The sequence below is a fragment of the Pseudopipra pipra genome, chromosome 2, assembly GCF_036250125.1.
Source record: "Pseudopipra pipra isolate bDixPip1 chromosome 2, bDixPip1.hap1, whole genome shotgun sequence".
Taxonomy (NCBI): domain Eukaryota; kingdom Metazoa; phylum Chordata; class Aves; order Passeriformes; family Pipridae; genus Pseudopipra; species Pseudopipra pipra.
The window spans coordinates 34732824-34754604 of NC_087550.1; the positions used below are offsets into that span (position 1 = coordinate 34732824).

Here is a 21781-nt window from a genome sequence, read left to right on the forward strand (position 1 = left end):
AATCCTAATTTAAAATTATAGGGGAGCTGCCACTCATTATTGTCTCCAGGATGTTGGATACATTACCAAACTATACCTCTCAGTTATTTAATAGCGTTTGAAAGATTTTTTTTTGTCCTTAGATTTCAGTGCTGCTGCCAATGTGTGGAGTTGTTGCCTCAATTATGGTTAAATTGAAAAGTCAGGCTTTAAAAGGGAGTTTTGGAGGGCAGCACTGCAGCTAAAAGAAGGTTACTGAAAGAGACAACACAAAGAAATGGGGGTAGCCCCATGTTTCTCCACTGATCTGTGCAAGGACCAAATCTCATGAACCAGTGAGCCAATGACCTCTGTGGAGATTAACAAAAATTAAATTCTCAATACCCTTCAGTTCTTAAATACAATTGCAACCATTTCTACATCTGAAAACAACATTTTGTCCATTTGTCAGTATGTATTTATTGTCTGATTACAGCTGTTGTTCTCAACCACGAGATTGAGTAGCCAATATAATGCTCTAAAGGTGTTGTGGTATTGTATCATGTTGGTGTTGGGAAGAATAGGACTTCAGCGTGAGAGGTGGCAAACCACTTCAGTTGCAGTATACCAATCACTAAATAGTTATTATATAGTATTAATCAATGAACATTTCAGACCAAATTTTTCTTGGTTCCACATCTTCCCAAAAGATTTATCCAAGTTATGTTTAAGGTGACAGTAGGGCACAATTATATCAGGCAGGATGTCCAGGGTGAGGGGACATAACTACCAGCTCTGTACCAATGTCTCAGGCAGCCTGCAGTATTGCCAGTGCACTGTTTATGTATGTGAATTGCTCCCTTATCATTGAAAATTTCTATTTATACTAAAATGACCAACAGAACTAGATTTATACTGGATTTTTGTTACATTTACATGTATATATGTATAGATTTAGATTAGAATTTCTACATATGCTGTGCTTTTGATCATGAGAATTTTTATTTGCCTCGTTGTCCTTCCTATTATTCGTATGAAAAAAAAAAAACAAATTAAGCTTCCCATAAAGGGCAACAGCAAGCTGAGCAGCCTATATCTAAGATTGCCTGCCCATGGAAACACTCACATTAGAATGAACAAAATGCACAAAACCAATGTGCATAAGTCAGAGTGTATTAAATTCCTAGACAGATACTAATTCAGTAGTAAAGAGATTTTAATTTGCTGTAGCATTGATTTTACACCTCCAGTTCTTTTCACTTTTTCTTTGCTGAGTCCCTGCACACAGACAAGGTCCTACATTGCAAGCGCCCCACAACAGCAACCTCCCACCTCATGAATGTCAAGCTTCAGTATTTTCTATGATGTGTGCATATCTGCTTGACTTGAGTCTGTGGGTCCGAAATACAGCCTGAGATTTCACACAGATTGCCCCAGAATGACTGAGCGTAAATTCTCGCCACTTTTACTACTGCAGACAGTGAGGATTTGGCCTGAAAACACTGAAATAATTACATTAATCTTTCTATTGTCTTTAAGATGTGCAGTCACAAAACTGTTATCAGACTGGACATCATTCTAAGATACCCATTTTTAGATAGTTTAAGTACATCTGACTGCAAAATGTTATGCAACTTATATCTCTCTTGTTACCAGCTGGAGGTGTATGATGGTACCAGCCTGATATTTGTGTTCTCAAATACACAACATTCTCCCCACAAATGCATGTAACCACTCTCTTCTTTCAGAGCAAAGTGGGGGGAAAAGTACACAAAACTTTCTGTTTCACAAAATTTTGTTTCACAAAATGTTTGTTTCACAAACATTTAAGGACAAGAAACAAGAGGTTTTCCCAGCACAGAAGTCCCTGTGGGCAAAAAGCCAGCTTAAATTTGTTATTCTGCTCAGCTTGGCAGAAGGGCATGTTTATCCACTCAAGTGAGTTTTGTGTTTAATGGTTTCCTGTAAATTGTCTACCTTTCTAAGATTTTAATAAGATTTTAATCCTTAGATGATAAAACTTTTTAACATGGCATAATCGTGTAAGCTTTGTCTAAAATAAGTTACCTGACTATACCTACTAATATAATTGGAAAAATTAAGTATGGAATAAAATTGGTATGTATATGTAGGTATAAACTTCTTCCTGTGCTCTTGCAATGATGGGAGACTTGTGCCAAAGGAAAACAGCTGTTAGCTTTTAAACAGAAAAAGGTTGTTCTACAATTTTATGAGAATTCAATTCCTAATGTCACTGGGTCTACTCTTTTCATAAATATTGACCAGGTGATGAGCTGCTCTCTATAAGCAAGTCACTGACAGTGGAGAGCTGAACCAGAGCACATTCTCTCCTACTGAAAGATACGTGTTCAGTTGCAAAAAAGCTACTTCAGGAATGCTCAAAAATAATTTTGAGAATGGGAATCTTGGTAAGCTCAGACCTCACATGAACAATAGTAAGCAGTGCAAAGGATGGAAGCAATAAAAAGCTATGAACTGAGACCACTGATTTAAACTATAAATAGTATGTATGTATTTTCACTTATCTCTCACTTGATGGGCAGGCAAAAAAAATATAATGCAGATGACCTGGAAATGGAGAAGCAAGATAAGAAGAGACATACTAATAAAGATACAAAATATAGGAAGCTCTTTCAAGTACCAAATTTGCATTATTTTTTTCTATTTGCTACTCTCCTCACTACAGTACTCATGCTGGATTTGGAAATAACTTTCATTGTGCAAAACACCTCAATGCAAAATCTGTGCAAATTAGGCTACTGTTACAATTTTATTTCATCCTTGAAACCAATTTGCAATTTGCATCTGTATTCTACATCAGTGATGGATACTGTTATTGAAGATTAAAGCATGTCTCACTTCATATTCTACATTTCTGCTTTTAGAAAGGCACTGACAAAACTGGTCCATTAACCTCCAAAAATGGGCAATCACAGTTCATGTCCTGTTCAGTTATATTTGATTTTTTTTCTTGTTTCCAGCACACATGAAGAACTGAAAGTCTCATTTTGAAAAATCCCACAGGCCCATTTTGAATAGCTACATGTGGCCAGAAACACAAAAGCAGATAGACATTGCAGTGTAATGTCTTGCATCCCAGTAATAAGTTCCTCAGAGGAGCAGGAAGAGAACAGCACCCCAAAGAACTGAAGTCTTGAAATTGCTAGTGAGGGAACCTGAAGGCTGATGTATGTTTTCAATATACTGCTCCACTCTTTTAGCTTTACATGGGAAGCAGAGAGTGAATCCTGACCATCTCCAAAAAGAAGGGCCAAATGTGTCTACTACCAGGAATGTTTGAAAGGGAAAGCGAGTATACAGCGTATACTCCAACTGTCCCATATCTCAGAGGGTCTTAGACAATTTCCCTGTACACAGCCGGGTTTCTGCAGGGAGTTGTGCTTGGAGAATGGGTGGGAAGATGGAGGTGAAATCCCCATCAGTTGTGCTAGGTGGTGCTCAGGACTCAGAGCGTTTCAGCTCCCAAGTTACATTTGAATGCTGGGAGTAGGTTTCTTTCAACATTTCTTGAAATCTCTTTTAGTTTTGGTGACTCCTCAAGCACTTTTGAAAATGGGACTTGAGCCATGAATTTGTTTTGGAAATGATATCTATGCTTTCCTGATCCCTTAGGTGTACCTGTATCAAGCAAATATGTAATTAGAAAGGAGCACAGCAGCAATATGTACATCAGACAAGTCAGGGCTGCATATCTGGGCCTCTGCAAATTTGGCAGACAGGAGTCCTCCTCCTTCACTTCATGTTTTTGCATAACTCCCCATAATCCTGCTTTGTGCAGCAGAGGTGAATGAAAATGCATGAGTGTTTTTGAAGTAAAACACTCCTTCCTATATATAAGCAATTTCTTCAGATGATGGATCAAAATATTGTTCAAGGGATAGTGGGTTTGCTGTCAGATAAAGCACTGTAAGGAATTGACACTCATATATAGACATTCGCAGTATCAGCTGCTGCAAATAACCCTTTGGACCTAAACTACTTTTTAATTTGGGAAATAAAGGCAGTCAACTTTATTTTTCCTTAAATATAGCAATTACAACCCTGAAAATTCAAAAGTGCCAAAAATGTTTGAATTAGTGTTCCTTTAAAAAGCGTACTTTCTAAGAGCTGGATCAATGAATCTAAAAGAACTGGTATTCAAAACTTTGTATCTTCATCATTTTAGTTCCCTTTTTAGCTCTGTCTATGGCAAAAGTGTCCTGGTAGCCCAGATGAGAAATTCTGAGAACATCGAAGTTCACTGCAGTCCTGCACCTTGACCATTTCAACAAAGATTAAATTTTTGAAGAACCAAAACTAAATTCAGAGTTCTCCAGAACACGTAAAACCAAGGCTTTTCAGAAACTTAGGTTGATTCCTTCAGGAAAAAGAGAGGTTTGTTCCTACCACTAGACCAACCCACTGCCACAATTCAAGTCCCAAACCAAAGACATGAAGGCAATAGAGAACCTGAGCTGAAGCACTTTAAGAGCATATTATAAATTGGACAAAACCATTTGTTTTGTCCTAACCTTTTTCTAATAGCTAACCTATTTCTTTGACATTTCAGGCAGCAACAGTAATGTAAGCAGCCTGAAACATAGAAAATTTCAGCTTGGAAGTTTACAGTTCAGCTAAATTATAAGTAACTGGGAACAGTTTTATTGTGGAAGGTGTCAGGAAAATTGTAATGGGAGGCAACACTGTGTGCTACCCTTAATACAGTGTCAGATGATGAAAGGTTTGGAATATTCAGTAGGCATGCTGAGCATATATGAACATTGTTGCTATGTTTGCCTGGAGGACTAATGACACTTAATGACACTATTTAAAAACCTCTTAAGGCAATGCAGAATGTTTCTGCAGTTCGTTATCTGTCTGCTATGCCTCTAGAAAGAGCAATGCCTCCATGGCTGCTAATGCAACTTTTATAAACTTCATAATATTCACTCTTCGGGGTTAATTTCCAAATTTCTTTATGCAACGAATGTCATGTCAGTCATGGCTGGGCTTTGCGAACGAAGATTTGGGAAAGGCTCTATCCACGTTTGTTACAAGCACACTGGTGGCTAATGAGGCCAATACGAGATAGACATGTCCGATTGCAAAAGGCACAGCAGAAAGACTCCTTAGGTGGTATATTCTGCAAGACACAATTCTTTCTGCATTGTCTTTTCTCCTCGAGAGTGATCCTGCATGCGTTCTCAAAAGCATCAGCATGCATGCTGCATGCGTTCTCAAAAGCATCAGCAGCGTATTAGATGGTGTGTCTCCAGACCTCCCGATTTGAGGCCAGAGTAGACCAGTTATGGTGATCAGTATGGCCAAGGCTGACATGTTGTTTCAGGGAGTCCTTGAATCTTTTCTTCAGGGCTCCTCTCTTGCGGCAGCCGGTGGCAAGTTCGCCGTAAAGCAAGATCTTAGGGAGGTGGTGGTCCTTCATCCTTGAGACATGCCCTGCCCAGTGCAGCTGTGTTCTCATCAACATGGCCTCAATACTTGTGATTGCTGCTTGTTCTAGAACAGATGTATTGGTCACGTAATCTGACCAGTGGATGTTTAGGATTGTATGGAGGCAGCGTTGATGGAAGCGTTCTAGGAGACGCAGGTGGTGGCGATAGACGACCCATGATTCAGATCCATATAAGAGAGTAGACAGCGCTATGGCTCGGTAAACACTGATCTTTGTACTTTTATGCAATGAATAAGAAATAGTTAAAAACAGATGTTTTAGGAAGTTAGGCAGGGCTGGAATAAGTTTAAATGTTAACACAGATTCATAAGTAGAATATTGTGTTCATTTGTGCTAATTATTTCCTCAGAAGGTATCCATCCTATTTAGGCAATTACACAGCCTCAAGTCTTCATTTTTACCGGTACTACCAAGGGACTTTATCTGCTAATTTTAGTTTGAGACTGTTCATGGCTTTTTAATAACATAGATTTAGTTTGAAAGCTGCATTTGAGCTATTTCCATGTGAATATTCCACATGTACAGAGAAATGCATTTAATCTAAATTTAAACTGTAGCTATAGTAACCAACATTCACTGTTTTTCAGTAGGACATATATAAGCCTACTCAGACAGAAGGAAACATGTTGTGTTAATTATCATTCTATCAAAACACTCGAGTTTTTATTTTTAAAAATAATTATCAGAAACTATGTATTCTTACTACCCAGACTTAGAAACCAAAAGATTTGCAGGAATGTATTCTATTGCCATATGTGGGAAACTGTGAAAGTTAGAAAAGAGGGCCATATGAGGACCACTTTGGAGGATATAACAAATCTCATTTTTTTCTCAACTATTTGTTGTCCAATAAAAACACAATATTGACCTCTTATAAGCTAGCTTTGCAAGATTCAACTTAGATTTCCTAGAGCAATTGCCGATTTAGACAAATAGGGCTAGAATTTCAATTTCAGGTAGATGATTGAATTTTTTTACTTGAGCCAGTGGATTATCAGATTTTTTTACTTGAGTCAGGTGATAGATTCTGTAGATGATCTTGCAAAGGTAGGAGATGTCACTTTTACAGTAATGTCCATATTAATCAGGGTAAGGACATGACTAGCCTTATATTCAAGTGAATTGTGGGATTCACTTTACATTATTTGTACGATTTAAAATTTACTCCACCGTAAAGTACACTAAGGTGCACAGCTCATTCTCTCTCTGTCCTTGTTTCATTCCTCTGACCATAGAAGAACTCTAAATTTTGCCTCATTTTTGAACAGCTTAAATTAGAGAGAGTAAATCTGTCCCTGGCATGCTTTTCCCACACTCCCGTGTGTGTTAGGAGGCAGTGCTGTTCTGCTGGTGCAGGGCAGCCAAGGCTCTTCAAATCCAGTCCTGTGTTTACCAAAAAACTGGTGCTTGGCTGAAGAAGAGACCTCTCTTTTTAATTTATGAAATTTGTTTTAAATGCTTGCTTTATGTATAGTAAGTCTTGGGAGAGCAGATATCAAATGTATCATACAAAATGCTGATATAATCAACATGTGTTTCTTCGTTTGTGTTTTCTTATTTCCAGAGTTGAAAGAAAGGAACGTGCACGCTTGAAGACGGTGAAATTCAATGCAAAACCTGGTGTAATTGATGCAAAAGGGGTAGGTAAATAGTGAAACCTTTTGACATTGCACTTTGCAAGTGTTTTATAAGTTTCAGAGTAGAGAAAATTTTAGCATCATAAGGAATATTTAGGTTGTTGCAACAAAGACCTACAGAATAGCGAAATATAGACAGGAGATTAATATATATATAAAATTATTTTATATATTCTAATAAGCTGTATATTTATATATATAATATATAATCTTTGAAATATTCAATTATTCTTTTTATAATAATACTGAATGACAATGCCTCCTAATGGGAAGATACTAAAAAAATTAAAAGCATTCTGTGATAGCTGTGATTTTAGTTAAATGAGAGATAGGGAAGAAAAGACTTGAAAAATTAATGCAGATGGATAACTGTTCAATGAAATAGGGCCAGAAGTGTAAATTCCCTGGCTTCAAAAGCTGTTAAATCTCAAATCAAGGATTGAAAGTTAAGAAGTCCCAGATGCAAAAATTTAGGGTTTGGATGTTCTGCTTTGACAGTTGTGACAGACATTGAACACTAGTGTGTTTCACAGCAGGCACAGTGGCAAACCAACACGAAAAATGAGAGTTCCCTTCCACCAGCGGTGCCTGCACAGAACAGCATTCCTGCTGCCACCACTCCACAGCATTGCTGTGATTGTACCCAACAGGCAGCAGTTCTCACTAGCCTGATGTCTAATATCCTGTGTGTTGCCATCTGGCTAGCAAGCATTACAGCATGAGAAATGCCTGCAGTCCTGGCTGTTAAGGTATATTTTTCTGCAGAAGTGTAGCTTGCAATTGTAGCAGTAGTAAATACTTGACATTTGCAGGGATTTATTTTTGAAAACAGTCCAGTTGGCATGCATGGGGTTTACAACTAAGGGCTTCTGTGAGCAAACTATGAGACAGAGATTCAGAAACCATCAGGAAAAAGTCCTGTTTGGTTGAAAAAAAACAGGGCAGGGCCAAAACTGTGTGATGAGAGGACATGGTCATAGGTAGGTGCTAGCAAGGGAAAGAACCAAGTGGTTCAGCAGGTCCCTTCCAGACCTTCTGTTGCTGTGGCCTTTGCATAGTTTGAAATACTCGATCTCTTCTTGCTTCACTTTCCCTCTATAATGAATAATTTCTTTATCCCTGTTTATTCCATCCTTTCAGACAGATTAACAGGGTAAGAATATCCTCTTGCTATGAACACACAGTTCCTAGGGCAGTAGTTTCCAAGCCTCTATATGCCAGCAAAATAATATTCCAGATCTTCAAATACTTCCCTCTTACTGCTCTACAGAATAGTTCCTGAATTCATTTGCAATTGCACTGATTGAAACCAGTTTTCCAGACTTATGAGGCACATGGAATCAGTCTTCAGCCTCTGAATATTGTTTGCACATGCAGATAACTTTTGTATAAAATACATAACAAAATGTATTAAGAAAGAACTGATTAATCTCATTGCATTTCTTCAGGAGTCAGAATTCTGTTTTTCAGTTTGAAATGACCGTGCTTTGCAACCCTGTAAATTAATGTTGCCACTTATTTGGGGAGATAATAAGTTTTAGATTGCCAATAAAATCACTTGTTAAATGTCTGTTTCCTGTACATAATCAAAGCCTCAGGGGAATAATTCATTCATATAACTAATGGTCCTTATTCCTGTGAGTCTGTCAAGAATTTAATTAGCTCTTGATTCCCCAAATAGTTTTTCCATTTTTATCATCAGTGTAGCATTAATATTCCAGCCAGTCAACGTCATTGTTTGTTTCAGTGTTTAGGAAATTGTATAATTACAGACCAAAATCATTGTACCCTTTTGGGACCAAGCTTTCTATTTTAGTGCTTGCTAAAAAAGAAAATACATATATATATATATATATATATACATATACGTATATATATATATACGTATATGTATATATATATATATATATATATATACATATGAAGTCCTACAATTTCAAAAGTTTTGGGAAAAGATAATGGAGGCCTGTGATTGAAAGAGCAAAAAGAAAAGGAGGATTCACTCTTAAACTAAGCATCAACACATAAAATGTTTGAGTACATATTTGAATATACATGTATGTTCATTTTAGGGGTCAGTATTTCCATTTGGTCTTTCAGTGTTCAAAAAGAAGTGGTATAAGCTGTCCATGCTTTATTTTTTTATCTTTTTTTTTTCTTTAATCTGGAAGCAATTCAGCCCAAATAAACAGGGCTGCAGTAGGCCCGGGAAAACTCTTTAGTTTCAAAATTAAAATCAAAATTCAGATAGGAATGAGTTTATGTGTGTCTGTGGCACCTTTGGTTCACACGTTCAAGACTGTGTGGGCAAGTGGAACTGTCTTAGTTTACTCTAAAGATGAAACTGAGAGAAGACTTTTCATGGGATATTCCTAAATTTGGCCAGGAGATGTGCATATAAGCATTTTTTAAAAAGAACCAAAACTTAACTGAATATAGAGAATCCTTGGGGGGTTTGCACAGGTAAAAGTGTTACCCTCTTGCAATTTTACCTGAATCGCTCCACTGGTCCCAAGCCCTTTCTTCCCCTATAAAAGTAATGTTCAAAAGCTAATAACACACAGCAAAGGTTTCCTGAGGTAGTACCACAATTTCTTTGCAATAACTCTGATTTTAAAGTAGAAAATATCTAGTTATTCTATGGGTTTATAAATTCTTAGGCATTTTCATCTGTTTATACCTATTTTTAATCCCAAATCCAGCAATGAGATACAAAGTGTTATGCATAGCGTGACATTTGTAGTTGATCAGCACTGAAAAGGTGTTAAGAATACTCAGCAACACAGTTGACAAACCTATTAGCAGGGAGAGCCAAAGGATAATCTTTTCAAAGGCCAAACTTGGGTGCATTACTTCATCTAGAAAATTAGCTCAGCACTTCTTAAAAATGTGGTTTAGAATATTTATATCACTTTAAGTTTGTTTTATTTGACTCCTCCAATCCATGGCTTGTGAAATTAAAGTCTACAAAATCAGAGTGCATACAAAAACAGTGAATGTGAATCACAGTTAGGGAGATCCAGAGAAACCTTCTGATCTCAGGTTTAAATAAGGCAATGGATAGTACCTTTCCATGCAATAATTAAATTCTGATGCTCATTATTACAGGATGTTGTATAAAAATAAATAGGAATAAAATAAAAAGGAATTAGATACATTAGCAAACAATGGAACCAGTGGCATCTTTTAACATCTGATTTCAAGAAGCAGAGAGGTTATAAACAGGGAAGGATCATGTTTCTTCTACTTTTCCATTTAAACATCTGCTATTAGACTTCAGAAACAGCTACTGGGCTAACTGGATCTCCAGCTTAACCCAGTCAGGCCATTTTTCTTTCATATTCTGTTTATTTTGACCAAAAGAAATGATTTTGACCAAAAGAAACTTATTTTTTCAGGTTCAGAGACATCATCCAAATCTAGGTCCTATTAGCATTTTTAAAAATATCAAACCAATTACAGATGTTAACACCTCTGTTGTAAGGAAAAGAATACAAATACTGGTATAAACAGCTTCATTTCACCAAGCAAAGATTGTGCTTTTGTTGTGTTGACCAAATTCAGCCTCTAGCTTCATTCATATAATTGTTGTAGCGATCTTCAGCAGCTTTTCTCATTGTTAAATACAGTAATGATTTCCTAAGCATTTATTATCTCAGTCTTTGAGGATTACTGGTCTACGGATAATCAATGGAAAATAGAACAGCCAGAAGGTTTATGTCTGATATTTATCCTGGAGGAAGCTACAGAAATTATGTAAGCACAAACTTAATTAATTTAAAAGTATGTTTTATGCTATGTTGAACTCAAGATCATATCCCAAGTATTTTCTGATGCTCACCTTTGCACCAAAAGGATCAGAACATATGGTTATATATCTGCCAAAGCAGCATACTGAATTCTTGGTGACTCCCTACCATAAGCTTCAGACTGAATAAAAGTAGCCTTTCCTCTCCTAATCCTAAAACCCACAGGTTTTGTGCGCTTTTCAGACTTTTTACTGAATCAAAAAGAGTGTCAAATGATGAAAATATTACAGAGTGAAAAGAGATGAGCCAGTAATCTGCTTTTTTCTTAACTGCTGTAATTATAACAGGTCTTTCAAGAGACAAAAATAGCACCTTTTGCTTTTCTCCCTGTCAGATCTCATACACTTCCTTGACTATCTCTTGAAAATATTTTTACAGTCAAAACCATAGCTCTTTGAAAGATCTTTAGCAACATCTCACTTTTACTAATATTCATGGATGTTGCCTGTTTCCAGAGAAGTGTTTGAATATCTGGAAACATAATGTTTAAGTAAAACTTGATTTTATACAGAGAACTGTTTTTTGATACCACGTGCCTTTTCGTTTCACACTTTATTTGGCCAGTGACTCCACAATATTGTCTTATGGACAAATACCCAATTTCATTTCCCAAAGAAATGAAAGTCATGTCTCGCACAATCTCTCAATTTTTAATGTGTGTCAGGGTTCAGGAGGGTATTCAGCCCATGTTTACTGGGCAGCATTTCCAGATGGGTGCCTACCCTAGTAAGGCTGCTCAACAGGGTGCCAAATGGATGAGGTGCCTGCCAAGGAAAGGAACTCTCCATTCCTCCAAAATCCCTCCCAGCAGCTCTGCTGCTCATCAGCAGTGCAGGTCCTGAGCTGTGACCCACACCATATTGCTCCATCACTACCCATTAGGGGTTTTTTCTATTCACTTAGCTTGTCATCCTAAGTTCTTTTCATATTTCAGTCAGATCACCTACATCACACTCAGCCAGACTCTTCAAATGCCTCCGAATGCATTTATTATGACAGTCAGAAGCTTGATAGCATTTAATAATATTTCTTATGAGCAGATTCTGTTTACAGATATCACAGCCCTGCCTGCAATGTGAGGTCGTCCTCTTGCTTTGTTGTCATTCTAGCAACACTGCACTGAGATACGAAAGGAAAAAGCAAAACTTGACTGAGGTAGCAAAATCTGTATTGTGGAGTAAACAAAACTCTCTGCATACTTAATGCACCTGTCCTCCAAGTGCTGAAATCCAGTGACTGACATAGGACCCTTTTGACCATTTATTAACTATTTGGGGGGGAGGAGGAAAAAAAACAACCAAACAACAAAAAAAAACCCCACCTATTTCCAAACAATTTATGCTCTAAAAAATTATTATATTTTCATCCTTAATCATCAAATCAGAGCAAAAATGGTCTGTAGGAAACTCAGGTAGCCACCAAATCTAACACCTGCCCTGTCTTCTACAACTTCCTCCTGTCTCCCAGATTTGTCTAATCTCTGCTTAAAGACCTGCCACAGCAGATATTTCATATTCTTCCCAAACAGCCCTTCGGTGCTTCACTCTCGTCATCATTCAAAATGGTTGAAGTGTGTTGTTATTTCTTCTTCTATGTGTGTATACGGAGACTGGATTATTTGTCTTCATTGTCACAGACCAGAACCTGCAGTCACACCTGTCCTGGTCTCAGGTACAGAGACTGTGCTAGTGGTTCACCATGGCAGATCTGGGTGTATCAACGCAGAGAAATAGGCCTTAATCTCAACTGAATCCTTGATTCTCAGAAAACATAGCAGTGTATTAGATTGTCTGTACTCTCTCTCTGTCTAATGAAGATTTTTTCTAACATCAGTGTTTTACTAGGCTTAAGTTTTCTAAGTATAAAGCTTCACCACTTTTATGGAGAAGCAGTTCTGTAGTCTGTAATCTAAAAGTTTTCCACATTTGCAGTGGATTTTAACCACCTTTTTGTTGCACTTCTTTGCTAAAGATATTTGACACGATGAATGGATTTCCTAAAGTGTTTGGTACTGGGGCAAAAATAGAAGAAAATACGCAATCTGAGTACATTCAAAAAGCTGCAAATTCGGAGAGCCTGGTAACAGCCAGCCTGTCGTTTATGGTGTCGTCTTTCTGAGAGAGACAGAGGGGAGACCTCATCATAGTGTACAACTTCCTCACAGTGGGAAGCAGAGGGACAGGCATTAATCTCTTCTCTGTGGTTACCAGTGACAGGACCTGAGAGAATGGCCTTAAGTTGTGTCAGGGAAGGTTTAGGTTCGATGTCAGGGAAAGGTTCTTCACTCAGAGGGTGGCTGGACACTGGAACAGGCTCCCTAGAGAAGTGGTCACAGCACCAAGCCCAACAGAGTTCAAGAAGTGTTTGGACAACACTCTCAGGCACATGGTGTGATTCTTGGGGATGGTCCTGTGCAGGGCCAGGAGTTGGATTTGATGATCCTTGTGGGTCACTTCCAACGCAGGATATTCTATGACTCTATGATTTTATCTCTGTTGGATTTAAGTTCTGTCAAAGGCTGTAAGACCTCCAAAATGAGGGTAGCATTAGGTGTCATGGAAGAATCAGATCTCAGCATTGTTCCTGTTTGTGGAACAGCTTGTTTCTGGGAGAAGACAACTTCTCCCCATATCGGAGGAAAAGCTGGATCTCATTTTTCCAGCTGCCTTCGCCCTTTCATGCATTTTCACATCCTCCACAGCTCTGTCTTCATGCTTCATGATAGCGTGGTGGCAAGCAGTGGATACTGGCAGCATTATTGAATTGATCTGACCCTGCATTATTGGACTGCCCTGACCATTCCCCTTGAGCTGAACATTTTTTGCTCAGCGTTTCTCCAAGGTAGATTAGAAATACTGCTGTCATCAGCATCAACTTCACTCATGTGCTGAAGTAATCAAATGAAATTCAAATGATAAAACAGCACATAGCCAGGAAAACTTAACTGTACAGTTACTCATTGCTCCAGGATATCTTGAGACACTCCACAAAGACATGCAGTAATTTAATAATAATGCATCTTGGTCCTAGGTCACAGTCAAAAATAAAGGAAAACAAGTGAGTCTTCAGTTTTAATTTATGACATGGTAGCAGTGTTTACTCTGGCAGGGAACTGGTATGCCTTAAGGAATCTATTTTTTAGAAAGGTGAAATAGTTCTTGAAATTGTGAAAAATAATGTCAAATTTGAGGCTTTTACTCAGCTGAAGTGAAGAAATATGTTTCCATAGCTTTCTTTGAAAAATCCAGTAGAAGTAGAGTATTTGAAAGAACTTCTTTCAAATTGAAAAACATACTAAATTAGAAAACCTGTGGGTCTGTTTTCCATTTTTCATTTTATTGAGAAGTACAAATTCTAAATATCTGCAATTTGTAAGCATAATGAAATAGAGTAGAAACTATGAGACATAAAGGATTTGTCGTTGAATTTATTCAGGTGATGAAAAATATTTCTGTCTGTTGGAAGCTTGTCAGTCAAAGAAAATACTAATAGAGTAATTTTTTCAATTAATGAGCAATACAAATACATATATTTTTTAGATTTTACAGTTTTTTCATCCTGAGAATTGTGTGGAGTTTCATTTATAGGATAATATTATTTCTTAGGTGGCCTCCTCCTATTAAGGAGTATAGTATCTGTGTTTTCTATCCCAGGAGAAGTTTGTGCCATCCCTGCTTAGGTAAGAGAATGCTTAGGAGAGTCACTGACATGAAGATATAGAATGCAATGTTTAAATCGGTCACAGATTAAATATAACAGGGTGAAAATTTACTAGCATAGATAAAATATCAAAGTTTAGAGCTGGGTGTTAATTGTTTTTCTTCTAAGCTGTTTCAGCAGAAATTTTTGCTGAGTTAAACTTTGTGTGTGTGCTAATTTTATAACTTGCTGTCCAATATCCTGAATTAAATAGTAGGAAATTTGCATGTATGTATAAATAATGCCATAAGTACTTGGCTTTTCTTCTAAAAAAATTGGTTGAAAAGAAAAATTTATAGTATTGGCAATAGATTGTCAAAGAATTAGAAAGAGAACAAGGTTTTCTTCTAGTAAGATTTTACACAAAGTTCCAGAAGTGCAGAGTTAAGCATTAACACTCATCCAGAAGATACGTCCTCTATATTTCACATGTTTATTTGCGGTTCACTTAAATTTAAGCATCTCAGTAATGATTGTCTTAGTGACTCACAGGCGACGTTTGGAAGATTACAGGGACACAGGAACTGCCAACCTGGGTCAAAGACAAAGTCCATCTGACTTGATATCCTGCCTGTGAGACTGGTCATGTGAGATGCATTACAGGAAGATGCAGCAGCTTCAACTCCTATGCAGACCTCAAACTAGTCTCTTGGAGATTGACTTTGGGTTTTTTTGCCCATGCCTTTATTTATTATAATGTTAACTGTAAGGCCTAAATAAATCATTGCTTTAAATGAAAACCATTAACCTGGTATGGTTCACTGAGGTGAATCCTGAGCCAGACCCTTGCCGTAATTCAGCCTGCTACACCAGTGACCTACAAGTGCAAACACTCTTCCTTTAACTCAAAAGAGAAATTCAAAAGTTTATCTTATCCAATTATTTTTCCGTAAGTAATTTGAAAGCATGTAGGTATTTTAAATCTTTCTCCACTCCTACTTCACAAAATAAGAATAACAAAGATCTTTATGCAACTTATTTTTATGCAATGGTCCATTTAATGCAGTAGTTTGCACTTGCACAAGTGTACAGCATTTGATTGCATAAATGATTCCACAAAAAAGAGTGATAAAGGAGCAATCTGGTGGTTTTTTAATAGCACAGATAACTAACACCTTCTGTGTCTTTACTTATTAATGAAATTAATTCAAAAGACTGCATAGAGACCAAACCCCTCAATTTCATATTAAAACCTAAAGAAACACCAGCAGTCAATGGAAATCAGAGTTGTGAAAAAGATTTAAGAAAATAGCAGATCAGAAGTGAGGAATTAAGATCAAGTGGATAAAGGATTTTCCTACAGAATACTGTAGGAAAACTTGTGGGTCTGGGCTGGTGATCAGAGAGTCCTAAAACTTTACCAAGTGCACACTAGTGCTGCTGTTGATCTCTGGGCCTCTTTTGACATTGTTGTTGCATAAAGGGTGCTGAGACAGGTTCACATGCATGAAGATTTGTTATTGGGATCAGTAGGTGATTACATAAATCAGCTCTAACAGGGAAAGTTACTTTTTGGCAATGTTGTCCCACATGTTCCTCTACTCTGTTCAATATTTTTTGCCAAACATCCAATACACTTTCTGACTCCAGTTAAAGACTTGAGGAAGGAGAGAAAGACCTTCACACTGCCCATGTGGCTGCAGTGAGCTTGGCTAGGTCTAAGCCTGCACTGGACTGCAGCGCAACTCCATGATTCTGGGTCTGTGAGCATCTCATCACAGAAACATGGATAATAGAGCTAGGAGAGGCTTGTCGTTTAGCTCTTTTCCTTTCACCACCCCTTTTTCTTCAGGCATTGCAGTGTTATTCCCCACAGTACTTAAGACTAGCAGATTTGTTTTAAATGTGAAAAAATGATCTAGGCTTTTCCACTTCTCTTTGGGCAGATTATTCTACATCCAAATTGATTTCACTGTCAAGGAGCTGTCTTATTTTCACACTATTAATTTCAGTGCTTCTGTTTGAACAATTCCTTCCCACCATCTTTGTGTACAACCTTCAGATACATGTAAATGACCTTGGCTGTCACCTATGCAAGTTTTTATGTTGGCGTTTTAATCTTGCTAACAACAATACCATCCAAGTTAGCACATATGAGTACTCCCTTCATACCTTGCACCAATTTAAATACATGTTTACAGAATTGCTTTTACATTCTTTCTTGAAAGTCTATTCATCCTTCTGTACCCCTGGTAGTTTGTGTTGTTTTTAACTGTTGTTTTGTTAGGAATTAAAATTGAGTTGCTGGCAGACGAGTGGCAATAAGTCAGTCTTAGAAAAAGATTATTAAAATTCCTACTCATGAATACTAAGCCACACTACCCTTTTCTGGAGAAGCTATACAGCATGAAGCTTTTAATCACTATTGTGCATTTTCATTTTCAATTGCCAATACCCAAATCTCCCTGCAGCTTCATGGAAAAACTAATCAAGCAGTTATCTTCATCTGAGCTCCTTCTCACCCAGTTTGTTCTCACTTATCAAAAGAGATCATCATGTAAAAATTCAATAAGGAATGACTGTAGCCCAGGCATCACTTTTCCCAAATGCTTGAAGTATCTAAGAAAATTTAAGGCTGAACTTAACAGAATAGGTATGTCCTTCCCCTTCCATCTCATAAAAAGACATAGGAAAGTTGGCAAGTGTTGCTTGCCACCACATATCTGTGTGTTCAGACTGTGAATGAAAGATCTACATCTTAAAGAATATACTGTGGTCACCACACAAACAGGCTTAGAGTTGCCACTATCAACTCCTTAGCTTAGCTTCTGCATGTCTGCATGCAGAAGTGCTTTCTGTGTGTGAACCCAGTCACTGGCCAAGTTTGTGGTTACACCAGGAAAGCAAGAATTGCTCAGTCGTGTTGGCTTTCCTCTAGACTTGTCAAGTCATTTAACCTCAGTATACTTCATTCTTAATAAAAGAAACTATCATGGCCTGATCAATAGTATCCACCAGGTTATAGTGTAGTCTTGGTCCCCACAAAGTGACTTTAGGAGGACACTGCCACGGTCCTGGTATTGCAGACGGGACAATGAGGCAGAATGTGCCAAAGTGTGTTTTGACCCATGTCCTCCATGTTCTGGCAACTTCAAATTCATCATGTGCTTGGTATCGCCAGGTGAAAAAGCCCACTGTAAAAACAGATATGTTTGGAAGGAGAAATAACACTGAGAATCTGTTACAGTCCAAAAGCTTGCTTTCTGGTGTCAGTGCAACATTTTGGTATGATGGGAGAGATCTAAAATGTAGAGGTTTAACAGTGTTTGAGTGCCCAAAGCTTTATTAAAGTCAGTATTCAAATGAGTAAAAGAATGTCCCCAATGCAAAAGGTGTCAATTAAGTATAGAGAAAAGGATTGCAGAGACACACTGTTGATAATAAATTTTGTATATTTTTACAGAATGCTGTGTAAGTAAGGGTTTTCTTTTAACTTAGGCCAAAACCAAGTATTAAAGAAGAAGAATAAAAAAAACACATGGCAGATGAGAAGCAGTAAAATTAATTCCTCATATATGCTGCTGGACCAATCTCAGAACAAAACTGACATATATAATCATGTGACACAGAAACTAGGTTAAAGCATAGCTCAAACCGGCCTAAAAATAGATGATATGTGAAATTCATCTACACCCTGAAAAAAAAAAATTTCACAGCCAGTACTCTGGAACAGCTTTCTCTCAGGTGATCCCTTAACACTGCTTCCCAGCTCATGACTGAGGATTAGCACTGGTTGAATGAAATAGCAAAAGAAAGCATTCCCAAAGTAGCTGGGAGTTTATTGGCTTTTAGAAGACAGAGTTGCTGTTAGAGAACCACAAGAAATCTTTCCCAAGGATATTAGGCTCTTCTGCAAAGCATAAAGAGGACAACCTCTGTCAAGAGCACATTTAAAAAAAATTTGCAAAGAAGCTCAAAGTAAACAACAATATAGATGCCTATTTCAGTATGGTGCAACAAGACACTCACTGTTTTCTGTGATGTTTACCACTACAAAGCAACTTTTGAAATTGGATTGTTTATTTAATGTTACATGAACATTTTTTTTAAAGACCACTATCCTGTGAGCTGATGAGTAACATATATATGGCTTCTGTGCCTAGGGAAAAGCACTTAAAATACAAAATCAATGTTGACACAAAAAAGCACTGAATTGAGTTCTTGAGAAGAAGAAACACACAGTGGTTTAATGTCTGTCACAACCAGGGAAGGTTGGTATGTGCAACTCAGGCTTACATAAGTGGGGATATCCGGGGATACTTGGTCAAGCAAGAGTGCACATCACAATTATTTTCCTTGGTTTCTTCAAAACAGAGTCTATGCCTAAGTAGTATCAAACAAGAATTCAAGCCAGTACACCAGTGAAAGCTTTTCTCCACTTTTTTTCTGAGAAGAAACTCATTTTCATCACAGTTCAAATGTTATGAATTATGTCACTGTTTTGTTGCCAAACAGTCCTTGAAAATTTCATTTGCCTTTTAGTCTTCAGCCCTTGTCTGTTTAAAGTGCCTACTAATGTCAGCTCCTAGATTAGTGGTAATCTGTGTGAACTGATGGCAGTGACATATGAAAGTAATCTATTGTACAGGTGTTTCACTGCCAGTGAAATGCCCGAGTCATTTGCCATCACAGGTTTGTACATCATTCTTGGCAACAAACTTGTGACTTGTACGGGAATCCATTTTAAGGCCCTTTTTCACTGACTCAGAAACTCTGCCTGCATAAATGCTGTAGAATCAAGCCAAGCTTCCTATCACGATTTCAATTCCAGTCGCATGAAACTTCTGCATCGAACAGAGAGACGTAGGCAAATATCTCTGTCTCATTTATCCTACATCTACTTCGCAGTTTTCCAGAAAAATAGGGAACCCATGGCTTCAGAGTATTAGTCAGGCCTCGAATTTTCCATCTTATAGGAATAAAATTTCTCATATATGCATCTGAATTTTGCAATTTAACCTTGCCACAATTCCTCATATGCATGATCCTTCCTTAAAAAAGAAAATGTGCACTCAGTGTTGGTCTCTACTCCTCCACCAATGGAGCAAAATCTGGAATTAACACCGTGTGTGCAATAGAAACATGGTTTTATCCTGTATGGCTCCCTCTTCTCTCTTTGCCAAGCCCCTTGTCTCTATACATTAGAGATATAAATTGTGATATCTGTAAGAAGCATTTTGCTGAGTGTCTGCAGGATTTCATATCCTTAGGGTAGAGACCGTCAGCCTGAGTTTAATCCCATTTATATTGGATACAAAACCAAAATCAAGGCTTCTGTCTTTGGTGTCTTGTGAAGACACATGCAGTTAATGTACAAGAAAATAAGCACTTGGTACGCCCATTCAGTTAATACCATGGACTAGTTATTTCTATAAGCTTTCAGAATCAGACTCATTTTAGTGTTTTATAGTATTTACAGTTTCTTTCTTATTTTAAAGATGAATGCTGTACTACACTGTGATAGTATATGTCATTAACATGAATATACACATTTTTTAATGTGGAGAAATAATTTCACATGCATAAATATATTTTTATGGATTTAATATAACTAGAGTCAGCTTTATTTTAGGAACAAAGCTTTTTACAGGTGTAAATGCAGTGACATGGTTGCACATAGTAGTCATCTGCTATGAATTGCTAGATTTTGACCATCCAAATTGAAATGGAACAATATCTTATTAAAAAAGCAATGCAGTATTTGAAACTGCAAAAGAAGAAAGAGTTTATATAATACTATAGTGTATCTGTCTAATTTGGTATATACTGTTAAATCATACATAAGTGTGAAAAAAATATATGCTTTTCTGGTGAAAATGTACTTTCTGAAGTTTTTATTCTAGACTGTTGGGGGAAAAATTGAAAAAGAATATATATATGTTATTTCTCATATAACCTCTGTGAAACAGAGCATATTTATTTATCAATTTGATAACATTCTTTTGAATTCCAAAGTGAAATGGCATTCTGTAATGAAGTGATTGTCATTTTAAAACCCCTTTGCTTTTTGAAGTGTTACTGTGTATGTATAGTTTTTTTCCATTTAAAAGTGTAATGCCAATAGTATTGCTAGGTCAAATTCAGATGAATCGTGACAAACAAGATTTTCACAAACAGCAATTTTAACATGCTACAGTTCCTTTCTTTAGAAAAATAAAAGAAATTATCACAAAAAACACATTTTAATTTAATTATATCCTTTAGGTCATTAAAGTGATGTAATGTGCATGTCAGTCCTCCTTTCATCCACAGATTACTTTAATCCTTCATGTGCTTTTTTCTTTTTCCTCTGGCTTTCTTTCATATTTGCTTTGTTTTGAAATTGCATGCTGTCTGGATTATTTGTGCATGACCTCCACATTAATTTCACATTGAATGTTTACATACTCTGAGAGATTTTCATGGATCATTTATTCTACATGTGCATTTTTTTCCTTTGTTTTCAGTTACTAAACTTTAAATATGCTTGAAATGTAAAAGTGGCATGAAACTTTTGTGACACGAGTATAAAACTATTTTAATGAAGATTTTTGGTACACATCTTCCAGAAATACATATTCTAAACCACATTCTATACCATGCTTCCAAAACGTAAAGAAATAAATTATATTCTGAGACTCTAAATGTATTCCATTTCAGAATTGGAAACAAATACTGGTTGTATTCATTTCAAGCAATGACAAACACGAGATTGGTCATTTAAATGATTTAAGGAGGTCTCTGCTCTGTTGGAGGTGATCATTTGCAAAGCCCAGTGTCTGGGCATTGTATATGTTCAGAGACAGTGTAGGACATTGTCTGACTGACAACACAGATCACTTCAGACAAACACTATCTGCAGCTCTGCATAGGTGCCCTCTAGAAATGCCAGCTTCTTTCAATTGACTGTAGAGAGACCCTATGTCCTTATTTAGTATTTGAAATAAATGTCCCAAGTAGGCATATCCTGCTTTTACATAGTACAGTGCTATGAGACCTTGCAATTGTCTATAAAGTCAAAGGGTTTATCATGTAAAAAACCATGATTTCTTCCATATTCATTCCTCATTTGAAGAATTAAAGAGATATATGTTGCTTAACATGCCATTAAATACTGCTTATTAGCAGAATTCTATCTCTAAATCACATAAAACTAAAGTATATACAGAAGACCCTAATGAGTAAATATATATGTATAAAACAAA

The 21781-nt window shown here is 37.0% G+C and overlaps 1 protein-coding gene across 35 annotated transcripts in view; it reads left to right on the top strand.

Annotated features, from left to right (window-relative positions):
- Nucleotides 1–21781, top strand: part of DLG2 (discs large MAGUK scaffold protein 2) — a 998134-nt gene that overhangs the window by 949194 nt on the left and 27159 nt on the right. For all 35 annotated transcript variants that reach the window (XM_064644938.1, XM_064644939.1, XM_064644940.1 and 32 more), the window contains one exon: nt 7017–7092. In XM_064644938.1, coding sequence (XP_064501008.1) covers nt 7017–7092 — 76 coding nt within the window. The remainder of the gene's footprint in view (nt 1–7016; nt 7093–21781) is intronic.